The sequence below is a fragment of the Convolutriloba macropyga genome, chromosome 11, assembly GCF_964194025.1.
Source record: "Convolutriloba macropyga chromosome 11, txConMacr16.3, whole genome shotgun sequence".
Classification (NCBI taxonomy): domain Eukaryota; kingdom Metazoa; phylum Xenacoelomorpha; order Acoela; family Convolutidae; genus Convolutriloba; species Convolutriloba macropyga.
In genome coordinates this window covers 17,060,518-17,079,355 of record NC_134478.1, presented here as the reverse complement: position 1 = coordinate 17,079,355, position 18,838 = coordinate 17,060,518, and the positions used below count along the sequence as shown (strand labels likewise).

At 36.3% G+C, this 18,838-nt stretch overlaps 1 protein-coding gene across 1 annotated transcript in view; it reads left to right on the top strand.

Moving 5' to 3' along the window:
- The window catches only part of LOC142349667 (uncharacterized), a 138,544-nt gene that overhangs the window by 67,059 nt on the left and 52,647 nt on the right, over positions 1-18,838 (top strand). The window contains exons 18-28 of the mRNA XM_075401390.1: positions 143-414; positions 1,041-1,193; positions 1,733-2,014; positions 5,177-5,590; positions 7,366-7,571; positions 7,905-8,121; positions 8,678-8,851; positions 13,030-13,270; positions 13,658-13,903; positions 14,270-14,305; positions 18,693-18,780. Of these exons, the coding sequence (XP_075257505.1) occupies positions 143-414; positions 1,041-1,193; positions 1,733-2,014; positions 5,177-5,590; positions 7,366-7,571; positions 7,905-8,121; positions 8,678-8,851; positions 13,030-13,270; positions 13,658-13,903; positions 14,270-14,305; positions 18,693-18,780 (2,329 nt within the window). The remainder of the gene's footprint in view (positions 1-142; positions 415-1,040; positions 1,194-1,732; positions 2,015-5,176; positions 5,591-7,365; positions 7,572-7,904; positions 8,122-8,677; positions 8,852-13,029; positions 13,271-13,657; positions 13,904-14,269; positions 14,306-18,692; positions 18,781-18,838) is intronic.

Below are 18,838 nucleotides of genomic sequence, written 5' to 3'. Positions count from 1 at the left end.
GTTAATATGAAATGTAACCAATAGCCGCTGCTTCATTAAATTAAGATGCTATGTTTGTCTCCACGTCATTTGGTGTCGTGTGAGATGTTTTGTGAGACTATAATAAAAAATTATTTAAGATTATAAACTTTGTTCGTTTTAGGAATGAGTTAGTTTGCGATGTGAAAAATTTCACAGACCAACTAATCTCGTCTGAACCCAAATCGATCACAACTTATACTAACGCACAAAGACCCGTCCTCAGTTTGTACACGAGTGCCGATCAGCCCCCGTCGGTGTCAGTGGAATTCTATCTACCTGGCGGAGTCGACGGATATTCGTTTCTTCTTGAGAGAGACGGAATTGACATAGCCAGTGTGACTAATCCATATAAGGATGCGAATCTACTGCCAGCCACTCAATATACCTACAGAGGTGGGTCTTCATTAAAATTTATTTTTAAAATCTCCGGTCACTAAAAGTGCCTGGCCAGTTATTCAGAATGTATCTTCTTGGTTATCTCAGATGTTTTCCGTTAATTTGCGTTCTTCCTCCTCCAGTACGATTTGGAACGCCAATTTTATGTAACTTAGTTATCGATGCAGAATCAGGGTTAACAGTTTGGCATTTATTTCCTTTGTAGGGTTTTAGTTTTGTTCTCTCAGTGGGTCGGACAAAAAAGATTTGGATGTACACTGTCTCCCATTGCCCATTATTACCCCCAGTAGCCAATTTAACATGTTACTGATTAATATGCACCCATGTGGGGAGTAAGTGTTTCATGCCCACTGAGATGGGGGAGTCAAACACCGAATAGACCCCCACTTTGAGGAAGTGAGGCAAAGTTATGAAAAAACGGATCTTTTCCTGTTTTGACGTGCCAGTATGTTATGCCCCCAATGCAACGTTTGTTCAATTACATAGCAGATGTTAATGTTAATTTTAAATGTCAATGATCAATGTGTTAATAGCATGCGAGTTCGAGGGTTGTAAATAGTATACCCCTTTGATTTGGGGGTACAAACAATACTTAGTGAAAACTTAGAGTTGAAAATTTTTAGGACACCTGGTTGGGTACAGCCAGGCAGAGGGCCCAGTGAGCCAGAGTGTGGTGATTTGTACTCATCCAGATCTGGCAGTGGACTTAGTCCAGTCCGCTGCTACCACAACCAGTATCACTGTAACCTGGGCAGCTTCCCAGTACCCGCCCAGTGGTATGTATTGGGTGATTACGATTGAAGACGCAAAATTGAACTTCTGGCTTCTCAAAAGAAAGTGATATATAATTGAACGCACCTTTAAGTGGCGTTCATTCTATTTTAAATAAAACTTTGCTCACTGCTGTATGTACCGTTCTTTTAATTGACTGAAAAGTATTACCCTTTAGCTATTTGCATGATCTCATTACACGATAAATCACCAACAATAGAGTTGTGGATGACAAAATAAGTTTTTGGTTGAATTAAAATCAGTATCTTTATAACCCCCACTTACAAATTTCATCTTTTTGTATAGCACGTTAATATGAAAAATATTTTCACGTGTGCTTGGGGGCATTCAAGTTATATGCTCACTAGGCGGGGATTCCAAAATCTGTAAAAACTAATGGCTAGCTATCTTCGAAAACAAAATTATGAAAAATTGAGGTGCACTTACTTGTATTTTTTACTAGTTCTTGGATTTATAGGGAACAGTAAAGGTTTCAAAATGAGTTCGAGTTTAATCCAAATTCTCATTTACTGTCTTTGCCCAGGCTATTACGTCATTCTTCATGAACTCAACGACGAATACGTCACGGGTGTAGATACAGCCTCTGCTGCCAAACGGCTCAGCTGGCTTTCCTCAACATCAAGTACAATCTCTGCCCGGATCCCAGCCACAACCTTCACAGCCACCTTGGACCAGTTTGCGGGTGGATCTCTAAGTCCGTCCCAGTATTACACGTTGGGTGTGTTGTCTTGTTTGGACTGTACTGTGACGGACTTCTCGGCTCTCATTGCAGACGATACTTTGGACGCCACTACTCAAACACTGAGTAAGATCTAATTAATTGCTGTCAAAGAAAATATGTAGCAATAATATTAGTCCTGTTGGTCTTTTGGTCTTTTTTTAATGCGATTTTTCGTCTGACACATTTGACTTCGTCCTTAACAACGGGATAAACAGGTAGCGCCCAGCGGGCAATAAGTTTCATTAGCCGCGTTTGGTAGTACTTCAAGTGCGTAGTGCGGTGAAGCTACTGGGAAGGCCGTAGTTTAAGGTTAAAATGTTATTTTTAGGGATTTTTGAGACGGAATAGTGCAATTTTTCGGGTATTTTCGTCAGTTTTCCAGTTTTTTTTGTTGGACCAGTCTACAATTGAGGCCGTTTGAAGTTTATAAAGGTCTTTTGAAAGTCATAAGTACTTTTTAAGACCCTTTTAAGAGCTATATGTCTTGGTAATCCAAACAAAAACACGCAAATTTATACTAATTTTCACAATTCTTTTCAAGCTCTTTGGCAAATTTTGTCATTTTTTGAGTTCTGTCAGCCGTGTGTGAAAGAACCTCCTCCAGGGTTGTGACAAAACTTGCAATTTTTTGTTGTGACAAAACTTAAACATATTAGCATTTTGTGACAAAACTTGCAATTTTTTCAATTTTATTAGGCATTTATTGTCATAATTCAAGTTTTTCAGGGCCCAGGGGCCAGAAGACCTCCTTAAGTGTTTGATAATAAGTTACTCAATTTTTCTTTTTTGGATTTGTTTTCAATTTCATAGAATTGTTTTCAATTTCTCCAGTTTCTCCAGCTTCAATATTAGAGGCACCTCTATAGGCTTTCATCATAGGTTAATGCTTAAATTCTAGATTTAATGGAAATTTTTCAAGATTTTAATACAAGGAATTTAAGCAAAAAAAAAAACAATTTTTTTCAAATTTTTTGAATATTTTTGATTTTTTTGGTTATTTTTCCGGGACCCAGCGACAACATCCGAGGTTGCATAAAGGGCTGCTGCATAGTTTCTAGAGTTAAATGAATGGTTATCAAAATGTTAAGACTCGAATTTTTTGATAAAATTATAAATTTCAAATTTTTGTTTAGTTATTGTCATGTTCCAATTTTACGGATCCTTTTGAGCCTGTAAAACTTTTTAAGGCTTGAAATAGGGATACTGGATAACCTCTTGAAACAAGGAAATGGTTCTGAATGTTTTAAAATCACGAAAATTATCACGTATTAATATCAAGATTTTGTCCTTTTTGACCATTGTCGATCATTATCAAGTATTGATATCAAGATTCTGTTGTCCTTTTCAACCATTGTCTATCATTTTTGTCCTTTTTCAAGATTAAAGATTATTACTGGCCAACAAAATTTTTTAGGTCAGTCGCATGACAGAACTCCAGAGACAAATGGTTCTGAGCATTTTAAATGCGAAATCTGAAACTTTTCTTTTAAATTCTGCATTTTTTTATTATTTTCCATGTAATTGAATTAATAAGAAGGCTAGAGAACTGAAAGTTGCAGAATCTAACCTCATCATTGAAAATATTATTAGCTCTCTCTCTGTGTTAGTTTGGGTTTTCCTTCTCTTTGTAGTTCACCTTTTATCTCTCTTAAATTCTACCTTTCTTTTTTTCCTTAACTCTTTTGTTGATGCCTCACTTCAGCTGTTTTAATGTGGAGTGATGTCATCATTTTTTACCTTCATTAAAGGTGAATTTTAGTAATTGTTTTCTCATAAATGACTTACACTTTTTAGGAAGTCATTGTTGATTGCTCTCAAACGAAGTTTGTAGTAATTATATCAATCATGTTGGTTTTTTATTGCAATTTTTTGCCTGGCCGATTTTTTGTCTGACCCATTTGGAATTTCGTACTCAGAAATGGGATGAAGGGGTAGCTACCAGTGGGTTTAAGTTCTCTGAGAGCCTTTCACATCACTAGTCTCCAAGTATGCGATTCACATAAACTGTTTTTGAGACCTAAACTTATAGTGTGAAGGGCGGTTCTTAGATATTGATCCTACACCCCCATCCCACCCCACCTCGCGCCCAACACCAGCCCCCAATCCCCACCCCCACACATCGTTTAGGCCGTAATAGCCCCGTGCAGCCAAAGATCCTTCTCTCACCGTTGCCCCTCCACTGTTGCACCGCCCGCCCGTTGCGGTGTAACTTCCCCCGCTACGCTCACCTCACGCCCCCTCAATTAAAATAAAGGTTGCCTCACTTAACAGTGACTACTGACAAAGCCAACCGCTCGCCCGTCGTTTGAGAGCAGTTCGCCCGACGTTAGTCGGTTATGTTTCATGCTGTACCAGTCTGTGTATTTAGAGGTCATTTAGTGATGTATAATCAGAGATGTAGAAATGGGATTTTCTCCGTTTGCGCCCCCTACCTCGTACGTCATGCACCCGTGTCGCTTTGTCACAAAGCACGTGCTGTAGTAAATCATTATGTAAAATTATCGATTGTGGATTGAAAATATGGGCGGGCACAAATGGAAAAAATGCTAGAAGTCAATGTTCAAAAGTAAAATAAAAGCCATTGTTTTTGTGTAATTGTGTTTTATTAATTGCTCTTGAACGAAGTTCTTAGCAATTATTGTAAACGTATGTGTCTTTTTTATTCAAAATTTTCACATGACGATTTTGACTTTTCGAGTGATTTTACGCCCTTGACTTTTTGCGTTTTGCGTGATCTAAAATTCTCTCTCAATCACAATTTCGAGCAGCTGAACTCAATTGGCGGCAATTTAAAACTAAAAGTCAACTGAAAAGTGTGCCGAAACTGGTGCCATTTTTTACTTTAAATTTTAATAGTAGTTTATGTTAACCACTAATGTAGTTATTTGAAGCCCACTATTGAACTTCTTAGTCCCATTTAAGCCCCCCCCCCCCACCCCGACTAAAGCAGGTTGCAATTGATTAGAGTTCCCACTAGTTGTTCGAGAGCAGTTCTGAGAGCTCATATGATTGGTGTTATTGATTAGCAGTAGACTCTCGTGGTCTTAAATTGATCTTCAAGTGTCATGTTGCTAAAACAGAATATTGCTATTTAGTGTACGTTAGCTCAAGCCTCAATTTAAAAGCGTCCTATAGATATCATGTTTAATCATGACTGAGAGTCAGATCCGTAACAGTTGGGTCGGTGGTACTTTTCAATATTTCTTCGCAAACAAATTTGTTCATTTGCCTGTTTGTTTGTTTCAGCTCACGAGGTGTGCAGTAACTACGCTACAATAACCGTATATACAAAACCCGAAACCCCCAAATGTGCTGCTTACACCATCGGTACAAATGAGATCCAAATCAACGCAACATTCAATGTCGCTGACTTGAACCCCGCTGCATTCTATTTCCAAAGGAGTGATCTCGGCGGCTTCATAGCTTCTAATCTGTCCAAAGCGAGCTTGCCATATAAGGACACTTACAATCTCGTACCAGGGCGCGAGTACACCTACACAATCACGAGTCAACTCGGAGGGTTTGCAAGTGCCTCAGCAACTTGTTCGCAGTGTGCGAAGCCTCTGGCTCCTAGTAACTTTGATGGGTCGCACCGAAGTGATATTTCGATTCGGGTCACGTGGGACGTGCCCAACTTCAGTGGTGATAACGACATTGATTGTTAGTGAAAATGTTTTTGTCCATGTTTTCAAAAATGAAATAAAAAAAATATTTTTTCAGTGTCAAACATCTAGTTTTCATGTTTAGCGTAGATTAGTACTGTATAGTAACAACATTGCTAGCCCTCCTCTTCTCTGTTCTAATTAATTTTTCCACCGCTTTCTAGGAATAGTTTAACAAAATCAACCCTTTTTGTTCCGACCCCTCTTGAGGGGGGAGGAACTATATACTTAAATGGGTTTTTATTTGTTCAGACAATTTTTGCCGATCGATATATTTATCGTAGACAGTTGAGACTGGTATAATAACAAAGCTTGTCCAGCGTAGAATATGGAATTAAAGAAGAATTTTTTAAGTTTTTTACAGGGAGTTATCGAGGTTTAAACTTCTGAGAAAAGCAGAGTGAATTCCGTTACTTTTATTCACATTTTCTAAATGTGAATAAATCCTAAAGTTTTGTCAATTTTGCTAAAATTTGTTAACGTTTCGAAGAATAGTGTTGTTGATTTTATTTCTAAAGACGAAAAATATTGTTGACTATTTTTATTTAAACTTTTTGACAAAAATTTTGGCTAAATATTTCAAAATTCAGCCTTTTTCATCAAAAACAGCACGAAATAAGCTTCTTTAATCCACTTTCAATAAATTTGTCGGATTTACGCCCCCTAACACCACTATTATATTTTTTGTAGACTCAAAAGCGGGCTATTCCTACTTCAACCTCCGTTGAGAGTGCTCTGTAATTAAAACTTTGCCGTTTTTCGCTAACTTTACCCGTTGATGATCAAAAATGCAGCATTTTATTTGATTTTTTAAGTAACAAATTATCTATATCTATCACATTCAAAATTAAGTGTTTCTAATGGATGAACAGCATTAGCAGGGCTAGTTTTAAACCAATCTTGCTGTTACAATCCAAAAAGAATTCGGATTCTAATCACTCGCTCTTTTTTTTTTTAAAAAAATGACATTTCTTATATTAATTAAAGAACAGATTATTTCAAATCGAAGCTCAGTAGTGATAGGTCCAATTAGCTTCCTATGGAGCTCCAAATTAATGCATCTAGTTTTTTACTTTAAAGCTTATGGTTGTTTTGTCTTTTTAAAAAAATTGATTTTTAAATAAATTTTGTCTTATTGAACTTTGACCCTGTTTTTTTCATTTGGTCAAATTGTAGCTTAGTGTCAGCAAAGAAAGAATGCTTCTTTTTTCTACTGATTTAAAATTTAACCTCAATTGCGGTTTTACGCCTGAATTTATGTTTTTCTGCCCTTGTTGTTGTTTGATTTTGCTGTTCGTTCGTCTTAACTCGCTTTCTTAATATTGGCATATTTTATAGTATAGTGCATCATTTTTTTCTCCACTGAGTTATTTGCTTTGGAGGCTATCTTTTTGTTCAAACACTATTTTTTTTGAAAAATACTTGAACTTTTGGGGTTTTTTTTTATTTGTTCCTCTGTTGGTAGACAATTATGCCAAAATTGCGGCTGAACGGGGTCGGAACCTTATGTGCAATCGCACACTACCGAGCCTCTCCCCGTGAGGAAAGATTTTTAAAGGATTTGTAATAAATTATTTCTAAAATCGAAGCTGTGTATAGCGTTGAACTGCGCTTTAATTCAGGATAATGTTCTTTTTGTGCTTGCGATCTTTTACTCATGCCAAATTCTTGATCGTCAAGTAAAGCTCTTATGTAAGGCAATTGTGTTCACTCGCTTTTACGAAAATTTTGCTCAAATTTTTAGAATTTATGTTAACTAGAAATGTATTTCAGCTTTTGAGGTTGCGAAGGAAGACGAGGCATTTCAAGCTGCGACTGCGAACCAGTTGTACTTCGACTGGAACTCACTTTTGCCTGCCACTTGCTACAGATTCCACGTGAGGAGCAAAGTGGACTGCAGTGCATCTGGAACCCCCGTCTACTCCGAGATCCAGACTGTTGAGAAGTGCACCCAGCCATCACAATGTGTCATTACACAGGTCACAGTCATGATTAGGAACACGTATCTGTACTCGTATCGCATACTTAACATTGCTGTAAAATTTCAAACTAGGGTAACTTAATTCCATGTGAAAAAAACTGAACCAGACAGTAATGGGAGAAAGCTGAACCTTTTTCTTCGTTTTCACATGAAGTTCATGGCGGATGCAATGTTTTAACCTGTTACTGTCGATGTCACTGTTAGAGTTTTTATCGTAGAACTTATTTTCTGAATCGTACTATCGTAAATGATGAGTTGTTGTCTTTTTATATACATTTAAACAAACCAAAGCAATCAGAAGAGGATAACCTATTTCTGTATTGTTCTACAGGTGAAACCAGTTGACCTTTCTGTGACCCTGCCCTCGCGTAAATTGGAGGTCAATTTCTCAGTGTCATATGACCACTCCTATCGCATTCTGAAGTCCAGTAGTCCTGAGAATGTGTATGAAGAAGTGGCAGTGGTGGGTGACGAATCGGGAGTGTATCTGGATACTAATGTCCTATCTGGAACTGGGTATTGCTACAAGTGCGAAGCTATTGCCAATGGTATGTACTTTTTGTTTAAGATGATACCTCAATCTTTGCATTGCTTCTTTGTTATGTGTTTAGAGCCATATTTGTTTGTTATGCGATCAATCCTGTACCCCACACTCACCGCCATTGTGGAAATATAGCTCCACTGCACAGTTGCACGTGCTGGGATATTTTGGCACGTTGGCGCTACAAAATAGATCGCTGTTGTCAATTTAGTACCAGGGGTTTTTGTTTCAATTTGTATTATTTTGATTTTGTCGATCTACTCGGTATCGAGTGTCAATATGAAGCCTCACTCGATAGTCATCAAACGCACGTCTATTTTTGAATAGAAGTTCGAACAGTCACGGGTTGTGTACTGTTTGCAATCGGTACTATTTGTTTGCTTGCTAAGTCATTTGTATGAGCATTTTTGGAAGTATTTGAACTCTTTTAGTTCTGCAAATTACGTGGTCGCGTAATTCTTTTACCACTATTTATGTCGCTTTTTAATGATTTGTGGAGACAGATGTGCTCCATAAAATGCAACCTTTTCGAATGAGGGAAAACATTATCTGTAATTTGACAGGAATCGATAGCGTGCGCTCAGACAGTAAGTGCTCGTGTAGTTTGCCAGCTGCTCCAGCTGAATTGACATGCAATGCTCTCTCTGACACTTCCATAGAGCTGGCATGGGCGCTTCCAGACAGTAATGGGAGGTACACAGACTTCCAAGTGACGCACGATCTGGACACTTCTTCTGGTTAGTTAGTTTTTAGTCTTTTGCTAGGAGACTTTTACAAACACTGTTTTGAAATACTTCCGCTGTATTTATATATCTTGCTTTCCGTTAAAGAGAGCATCAAATTACCATCAATCGTCGCTTTTTCTCTGAAATGAAATCTACATGTGCAAAAATTTGCAACGAGTATTTCTTGGAGTACAGTAGATTTGCAACACTTAATGTTTCTTCGAGCCAATCGTGGGACTTAATTTTTAAATGAATGGAACTTCTTCACTATTTGCGAAGTATTAGGTTGTGTGAGAAATATTTGTTGCTGAATGTTGAACTTTTCTGTTGACAGAACTGAATATTGAATAGAAAAAAATTTCGGAAAATTCATTCTAAACTCGTTATTTTGCCGCATTTCAAGCCTAACTTTTTCGAGCAATACAATGTTCAAAGAAATTAAATTGTATCGGAGTGATGTCAAGAATGTAGAGTGAGTCCAAAAAGTTTCAGTGCCCATTGCGGTACAATTCGGGTAAAAAGTGCATTCAGTCGCGGTACAGTTCGTGTAAATGGTGCAAACAGTCGCGGTACAGTTCGGGTTAAAAATACATTCAGTCGCGGTACAGTTAGTTCGGGTAAAAAGTGCAAACAGTCGCGGTACAGTTCGGGTAAAAAATGCATTCAGTCGCGGTACAGTTCGGGTAAAAAATGCATTCAGTCGCGGTACAGTTCGGGTAAAAAGTGCAAACAGTCGCGCTACAGTTCGGGTTAAAAATGCATTCAGTCGCGGTACAGTTCGGGTAAAAAGTGCAAACAGTCGCGGTACAATTCGGGTTAAAAATGCATTCAGTCGCGGTACAGTTCGGGTAAAAATTGCAAACAGTCGCGGTACAGTTCGGGTTAAAAATGCATTCAGTAGCGGTACCGATCTTCTGAGCCTTGCATAAAAACAATTAAGTTTTGTTAAAGCTGAGAAGCAGTAAGCTGAGCGGAGCTATATTGCAGTGCTCTTGAGTTTTTTTACAATCCAAAGAATTTCATTTGTATTTGGGGCACTGTCTTTTTTTAAGATCTGTTCACAAATTTCATGATTTTTGACGTCAAATTGACGTGATGATTTTTGATCAAACCGAAATAAAAATTGGAGTAAAAAAGCACGTGGTTTTCATTTTATTTTCGAATTACAGTGAGAAAGCGGTGTTTAAACAAAATTTTTTTTCTGGCTAGTGGTTTTTTGTTCAAGTGCAGCATTTTGATATTGATTTTAACTGTTTATTTTATTTATTAAATCTGATTTTCTTCTAATTGGGTTTCATGAACCCTATTAATTTATTCTAGGTCTAGTCTTCTGTTTAGTCAATGGCATCTCTTCGAATTGTGTCAGGACTTGTCCTGCTAGGTTTCTTTGTTTCGTCGTCCGACGCTCTTTTTTCATTTTAAATTTGTTCAAACCTCAAAGTGGAAAAGGTCAGTGACTTATTCCTCTCACTCTCGGCATTTGTACTCGTAACGCATTTCTCACCCACTCTAGCAAAAGCTTTCAGGTCATTTGCATGATTCGGTTTTGATCATACGTGAATTACATCACTCACTAAAATGACTTCTACTTTTAAGACTTACGTTTATTTGAATTACTTTTTTTCATAGGAACTCATATGTGTAATCAAGGTCCCCAATAAAGGCTCCTGTGCAGTGAGTTTTACCAAGCCTTATTTACTTATCGCCGAATATTTGTTACGTAGCTTTTTGAGTGGCGTTTATAGCATTTTCAACCTTCATCTCTAACTGTTTCTATCTCTGTTATAAGACACTCAAGTCTATTTCGAAGCTATTCCGGCAGTCTGCCGGCTTTGTTTTTTTTTCTTTTTAAAAATTGTTCATAGTATACTTTTTGAGTGGAAAATGTGCTTTATGTGCATCTTTCTTTTGTTTGAGTACGTTTTTTGTTCACTCGGACGAATAGGTTTTATGTCACCTGTGACTGATCTCTATCTCATATTAACATCCTCCTTCTCGCTTTGCAACTTATGAATGTGAACTCGGGTTATCACGTAGTACCATTTTACAGGATATAATGAATCAGTTATGGAGGAATCATATTTGTTTTTTGCATTCGAAACTATAAATCTACCAAGCAAAAAAGCAACAATGTTTTTCTGTTAGCTTTGTTTTTGATTCACGTTTTTGTGGTGAGCTCTTACGCTTGCTCGAGTTAAGGTTTAAAATATGTGTTCTACTTAAAACTCATTTATCTTGATATACGTGGTATGAGTTCTACCCTTCGACAAAATTTGAAATCATTTGTGTGATAAAGTTATTAAAAATTGACTCGACTCATGTACCAGGCTTGTTTTTGCAATGAAGTAACAAAAAATTGCCCGGGTGTCATAAATCTAATAACTTCAAATGACGATGTGTGCTTTCTTTCTTCGACTTTAAACAAAAGCGTTTGCTTGGTCTCTGCAGTTTTAGCCAAGAATGATTGCTTTGCTTCATTTAACGTGTTGATGAATTAATTTTATGTGAAAGTTTAGGAGTTCTAATGCAGCGAGGTTGACAGAGCAGCGTTATGGTTTTTTCCTTTGGGATGTGGAGGCGACAGCTTCTTAGTAAGTGTAGTTTTACTATTGTAAGTTTGTCAAGAAAACTTAATAGCAAAAGAGATTTCTTTCAGTGTTATTCAATTATAGTAAGAAAATAGAATAGAGAGAAAATCCTCAATAATTGGTTGTCAACTGTTTTTAGAACGTTATAGCTTGTCTCTATTATCCAAAGTTGTGGTTGATAAGGCTTGCTGATATTTACTTTAGAATGTTCTAAAGAAACATAAGTTAACATGATAAGTTTGTATTTTGTTGAATCGAAATGTTACTCAGGACGTCACTCTCCTTGCGTTCGAAAAACTTCCGGACCAATAATGTAGTTGTCCATCATCTGTTGACGTCCATGAGAAAGTTTCCAGAAAATATACCAAAAGATTCCAATCCAATGTTGAATAAATAAAGTTGAAAATTCTGAATAAAATAGAGTAAAGAAACTTGGCTTCAATTTGTTGAAACAGGCCACTTCAGAATCGATTTGTCCTCGAATAGGTTTGGGCTCAGAATAAATTTATTCGTTCATGATTTCGTCAAGCAGCAGTAAACCATCATATTTTACAATTAAACTGCATCAAAGGTTTGATGAACTTTGTATGTGAGAAGAATGAGATTCAGAAATGACTGGAAGTTCAGATTCTGCCTTGGTAGACAATGATCGAGTGCTTGCGCGTCTTGAAGGTTGCTCGTTATATACGGTTAGTCCGTTGTCATCAATAGTTAAGATTTCAAACTGATGTTTCAATTTTTACGGATTTCACTAATCTAATCATCGTCAAGCATGATCGTAGCTGAGTGGCTTCATGATTCAAAAACGATGGCAGATACTTTTGAATAACTTTGAATCGATTGTGTGTCCACATGAATAGAAAATGAAGAGCCAAATTCAAAACGAACACAATGACAGTCAAGGAAAGAGAAATTTTGATTGGGACATATTCATTCATCTGAGAGTTGAGCGTTGGCTTGAGTAGAGTCATATCTGTTGTAAAGGGCTTGGCTATAGCTACAAGATCTTCGCTACTCTTGACATTAGGGCTTCGTTTTAGTTCAGCTCGAACTTTACGCATCAAATTTACTCTGTGACTGTTCGCGATTCAAAATATGGCAGCTCTTCAACTCTGGGAACTTCAGCTATCAGATATTTTAATGGGTCTGTTAAGTGCACGTCAATGAACTTAGCGGGAACTTTATCACAATTTCCCCAGTCTGATCTGATTTTAATGTCATCTCCAACAATTACTCTCCAACCAGCTCAAGTGCAATGAATGTCACTTATCTTTGGAGGCTGCTGCTGATAAATCTTCTGGAGTGAAATGTGTTGAGCAATTTAATCAAAACTCTGTCCTATGTCTGTTGATAATCTACGGCGAGGCATATCATTTTGATTGCGCTGAAATTGTCGGTTTTTTCCGCTTTGCCAGCTATTCTCTTTCAATTTAAGAGAGAGCTTCGGCGCCGTAAATTTACTTTGACAATTTTATAGCAGTTAAAAACCTGCGCGGCACCAAAAAAGTATTCTTTTTTGCTGCAGAATACGTAGGTTGAGGGATCATTATTGGATTATTTAACAATTGAAAAACCTTGTTACATAGATGTTTTCTTTTACAGCAACCAGTAGCGCCTTCAGTTACACTTGGAGTACCAACTTGGATCCAGCATCTGCCTACAAGTTCTACGTGAGAACCCACCTTACATGCACAGATGCAACTCCAACTATTGAGCTGTATTCTGATTGGACAGAAGAGAATGCATTCACAAAACCCTCCACTCCTGTCTTGTATACAAATGTGTCAGACACCAACACTATCACATTGCAAGTCGCGGACTCCTCTAGCTATGAACAAATCAGGTCTGTCGCTTATTACTGACCTGAAAATTTTTTGCGAAGTTTTGAAGGCTTCTTATACAACTCGTTTGATGACTAGAGACTGAAATAGTACTCTCGTTTATATCCCGTCCCTTAAGTATACCACATTTGGTATTATTTGATAGGTGATGCTACCAATCTTCCACATTTTAAGCCGTTCAAATTATTAGCTAATTTTAATCAAAACTGATGATGGCGTCGTAACTGTTAAATCTACCGTTATAGTACCGTTGAGCTGCAAATTTTATTGAATTTTATTCACTAATTTCCTCTCTATAATTACGGAATCTTTCTTTTGTTCGATAGTTCATTTTTAAATCAAACAACTGATGCTCTACAGTTTAATGTGAACCGCGTGAACGTTTCCAGGGTGTTTCAAAATGGCTTGGAGCTTCAGCCTGTCCCAGCATCCTGGCCTCACCGTGTGACAGGTTTGTTGCCGGGAACCTCTTACGCCTTCTATGTTGTTGCTGAGAACAATGGTCTGTCTAGCCAGAGCAATGAGGTTACATACTGTACGACTCCTGAAATTCCGACCACTGTTTATACCACCACTCGACATTTTTATGGGTTCGAAGTTTTGTGGAGTGCTCCATCTTCCGGAGGTCTGACAGGGTAAGAGTTGAAAGAGGCAAACTTAGTCTTTTTTAGTTTATCGTTAGCTAAAAAGATAGGTATTGATTGTTCTTTTTTTTGCATAGCAATAAATTAGGATAGCAATAAAAATGTAATTTAGAGATAAATTTACTGTCAGTTGCAACAGTATTTAAAGTATTTATTTAGTTGGGGTTTTTCATTTAAGATTAAAGAAGCTTTCCTTGGTCATCTGTTTGCTTAGAGTATCAAGCTCATTAAGAAGAGCTAATTAACTCCGATCTGATGATAACATCATACATCATTTGTTTTTCTTGGATATATTTTGCTAGAATTTACGTGGGTTTAATTTTGATTGATTTGATTAATTTGTTCGGTTTGTTTCAGGTACCAAGTGTGGACAGATGCTGCCCCATCACAATGGTTAGCTTATGCCATTTTCAGATCTTTTTTTTGCTCTGAACTTATCTAAAATATTTATACAATTTTGATTTAAAAAATTAAGATTAAATGGCCATTGCTGAAAATTCACTGGTGCAGAGCAGAAAATCGAACGAACCATTTGGGAACCCTTTTTTTGACAATTGAGGCCGTATGATAACAAGGAGGCTTGCTAATGTTCGTTTGCACATAATGTTCCGACCCCGCTCATACAAGTTTTTGAATTAACAGTCCATCAAATGAGGAAGCGAAAGAAAACTTTCAAAAAATCACTATACAAATGAAACAATACCTCATTAGAAGGGCGATGATACCTGCCATTCAGAAGAATAAGAGACAAGACAAACAAGAAAATCAAGGAAAATCAACACGCATTACTTACAACTAAAACTCAATGTGGATCTATTTTTTCTTTAAAAAACTCCATGAAAAAAGTCAAAATAGCATCAGATAATAAGTAAACTAAACCAAATAACTTTCATTTCACCAAAAACGTATGGGAGTTGTCTTTATTGAGAAAAATTTACAATCAGACATAACCAAAAAAGGCAAAATTAGATAATCCTTTTCCTTTTTGTGAAAATAATTAAATCCATAGTCATGAAAGCAATTAGCTGTCAACTGAAATCATTCTGTGACCTCGTTTATGCCTTCATACAAAATCATTGAGACTTGTCATTATTCAGAGGTATTGTTTCATGCTACTAATAAAACGCAAATACAGGCAAAAATCAAAAAATCCTTTTTAATTTATCGTATTGAATATAAAATAGTTAAATATTGAACATAATTAATTGCACCTAATTTCAGCGCCGTCAATGTGATATACAACTTGTCGTTAATGTATTTTTAATGCGACGACAGGACAAGATAACAAAAGAGAGCCTCAAAAATTGGAACTCGTAGTGTCAACACCAAAATTGTCATTTTTTAAATGGAAAAACAGCGATGAAGACAGCATTATAGTTGACCCTAAAAACAAAGTGACCTCTCTTTTTGCTGGGACTACGCTGAAAACTTCCAGGATTAAGATGGAAATCGACAGATCTTAAATTACGATGCTTTTTTAAAGAACAATTTTTTGAAAAGCGTAAGGCATAACAACTGTAAGATTTCAGCTTAAATAGTTCATCTAGATACTTCTTAGGAAGCCAATTGTGCATGTCATTAATGAGACTAAATCAAAAGACTACACATTAATACTGAATGCAGGCATAACTTAAACTTTCACGAAAAATTTGTGCAAATGGCGTTAAAGCCATAAAATCATGCTTTGCACTGAATTTTTTGTGTACGTTCCTTGGCGTCCCTTTGCACGTACCCATGAAAAAAATAAAAAGTCAAAAGTTTTTCGAAAAAGCTCATGAAGCTCCCCGTTAAAATGCGATTTTTTTCTGAACTATAAATTTACAACGCTGCCTCTCCATTACAACAATAAATGTTTTAAATGTTACCAGAATTGACAATTTGTCCAAAAGTTACTATATCAATCATAAATGATTAATTTCGGATACTTATTGACTCAGAATACCAAAAAATTTTGTTTATCAACTGCAAGCGTTAGATAGTTCTTTTTACAGCTCCCTTGATACCTAATTAGACATTTGATTGATTCATATCGGTTGTTGATTGTGTTAGTCTATAATTCGTCACTTGAGTTAATATGTGGACTATGTGCAAACGATTACATACACTATGTACACTATAATTATATACACATATTATATACACTAAAATAATTTTGCCTCCTATGATGTGTCTTTTTTAAAGTAGCGAAGAGTTAATCATTGGCAATGTACCACTCCTTCTACAGGTTTTCGTCCTTTGTCTTCTCGCAAGTTTTGCTAATTCTGTTGAAGGAAAGTTTTTTCTGGGTAACTTTTAGAAGTGTTTTTTCTGTTCAATGAAGAACATTTATTTTTTTCAGAATTTCTATATTCCTCAAGTTTTGAATATTTTAGATTTTGGTTCGATTGAAGAGCAGAATATCTTCTTCGCAACAAAAATTTTGCCACCTTTTTATTGAATGAGAATGCTCTTTAGGGAGAAATTTATGGAGAGTGTTCTTTTAAAAGCTTTATTCTTATTATCAAACAGCTTTTACCTGGATGGTTAGTATTTAGTCAAAAAATTGTACATTTTGTTTGGTGGCGGTGAAACAAGCCGATAGGCAACCAAGCCGAATTTTGAAAATAAGATCAAGTAAGCCGAAAAATTTTGGGTTACCCGAATTTTAAGTTGGCCCTGGCGGGCCGGTGGGCGCGCTTTGCGCGCGGTTTCCTGATTACTTCCTACAACGGATGAGAGGCAATGGCCGTGGACAGCGGTACCCACTATAGGTCTCAAAATTGACGTGTTTTTGTTTCTTTGGTGCATTGAAATACATTATGCACTATAATAGTATGCGCAGTTTTGATTGTAAGTGTTAACAATGTAATATTTCTGATAGATTACACAGCTATAACATAACTTTCGGCTTGCTTTTATGTCGGCTTACTTTTACTTCGGCTCACTTTGCGTTCACCATTTTGTTTGATATATGTGTGAATAATCTAGTTCTATTCAGTAATACTCCAATTATGAGTTATTCAGTAATACTGCATTTGTGAGATAACTTTTTAGAGCTTGAAATAAGCCAGGATTATACAGAAAAGAATGGTAATTCATAATTATTGTCTCAGATAATGCTAAATTTATTCAGTAATCCAAAACGAATTCATTTCAACAAAAATGGCGTTTTTTAAACCCAATGAAATTCATTTGGCTCTTTTCTGTACAAATTTTAAAATTTCTCCTTTTTATAACTTTTGGGCGAATATTCTATATATAATTAGTAGGTATCAACCCCATGGTTGGTATATTGCTTATTTAAAGTTGTTGACAGCTTTCAATTGGACAAATATTGAAAATCGATTCTGTAAAAATTCTTTTTAAGCAAGTTTTCATGTTTCTTCCAACTGCAGTGTCATTACTCTTTAAGGTTCTCCTTTTGACAAAAATAGACCTGTTCCAATTGTATTCGGTTTCTGCTTCACCTTCCAAGGAATGCTGAGAACCCTTGATAGATTTCAAAAATGTCTCTCGGTTCTTTGATAGAAAAAAAAACAATACAGATGGCATTCAATTGGCCGATTTGATTTGTACAAACGAAGTTTTTGGGTTTTTCAAAAGTGATCTCTAATTTGGTACTGCTTTCGAGCATTATAAATACATGTAACCTGAGAGGAAATTGCGAAAGATAAGTTTCATGGCTGTTCAAAGTTTTGAGTTTTCAAAACTAAAGCAGAGAACTGTTGCTAGTAATTGCTGGTATTGAAATGGTTAAGAAAATTGTTTTCATATAACAAGTGCTCTAACGAGGAATCGAGAAATAGTCAATGGAAAATTGTTGTTATCGCAACCAAGGTCCTTTTATATTACAAATATGCCAATCATGTTCAATTTTATAGTAGTCTCTAATTGCCAAAAATGCTTTTTGCAAACGTTAGGGTACTTCTAAATTGGGCGAACAAGTGATCTGACTTTTTGAAAAAAATGTTAAAAAACTTTAACAGACACACGCAGTTTACATGATACTTATTCTTTCTTTAAAAATAATATTTTAAACTGAAAATGTTTCAATAATTGACGCAGTTCACAAGAAGATGACTAAAGAAGATGTGCTTATACGGACGAAATGTTTAATGCAAGCTCTAACTTTTGTTGTCCGTTTGGTTGGGTCAATGCATGCATGGGCATATACAAACATGCAAGAAAGGAGTTGTAAAAATTACTGAGTTCGAAAGCTGACTAATTTCAAACTTTTTTAAATGCTTCTTCCTACAGATTTTAATTTATGCAGCCGCTCATTCAAGAGAAGTCTAAGCGCAACTGTAAAGAAATCGTCCTTAAAAAGGGTAGCATTATTGTCAAAAAATGACCGGGAAATCAAAAATGAAGGGCGGAAGTTGGCATGCAACAAGGATGCATTTTAAGTAAAATTTGAAAATATTTTTAGAGAGCACTGAAGGTAAATTTTCCATCAGTTGGAGATGTGAGCTTCGATCACCATCACTTAAATTCTAAAACTCAGAATAATTTTTTAAAAAATTAAAACGATGAAGCCAAATGGTGAACAATGCGCCTGCTGTAGCGCCTCCCCGAACTTTATCTTGCTCGATTTTTTTTCAGGTTAATTGTTCGGCGATTGTTCGGTATGCTGCTGCCTATTTATCACTATTTTTGTTTGATCAGTTTCGCTTTTCCAGCTGGTCCAGTGTTACAAAATTGAATCTCTTTTTATTATATCTATTTTATTTAGGCTGTTATATAATTTCAAAGTTGGTTTCTGAATTATTGTCCTTTTGAAATTCCAAAATTATGTTAACAGGCAAAGTGTGACCCCAATCAGTTCTGGTGGGACTATAAACACCAACCTGAAGTTGTACAACTTCAACGTGGCAAAGGACTTCTCCTTCGTGAGTGTAAATCAGTGCTAGTTAACCAATGATATCGATATAATTTCCATATTAGTCA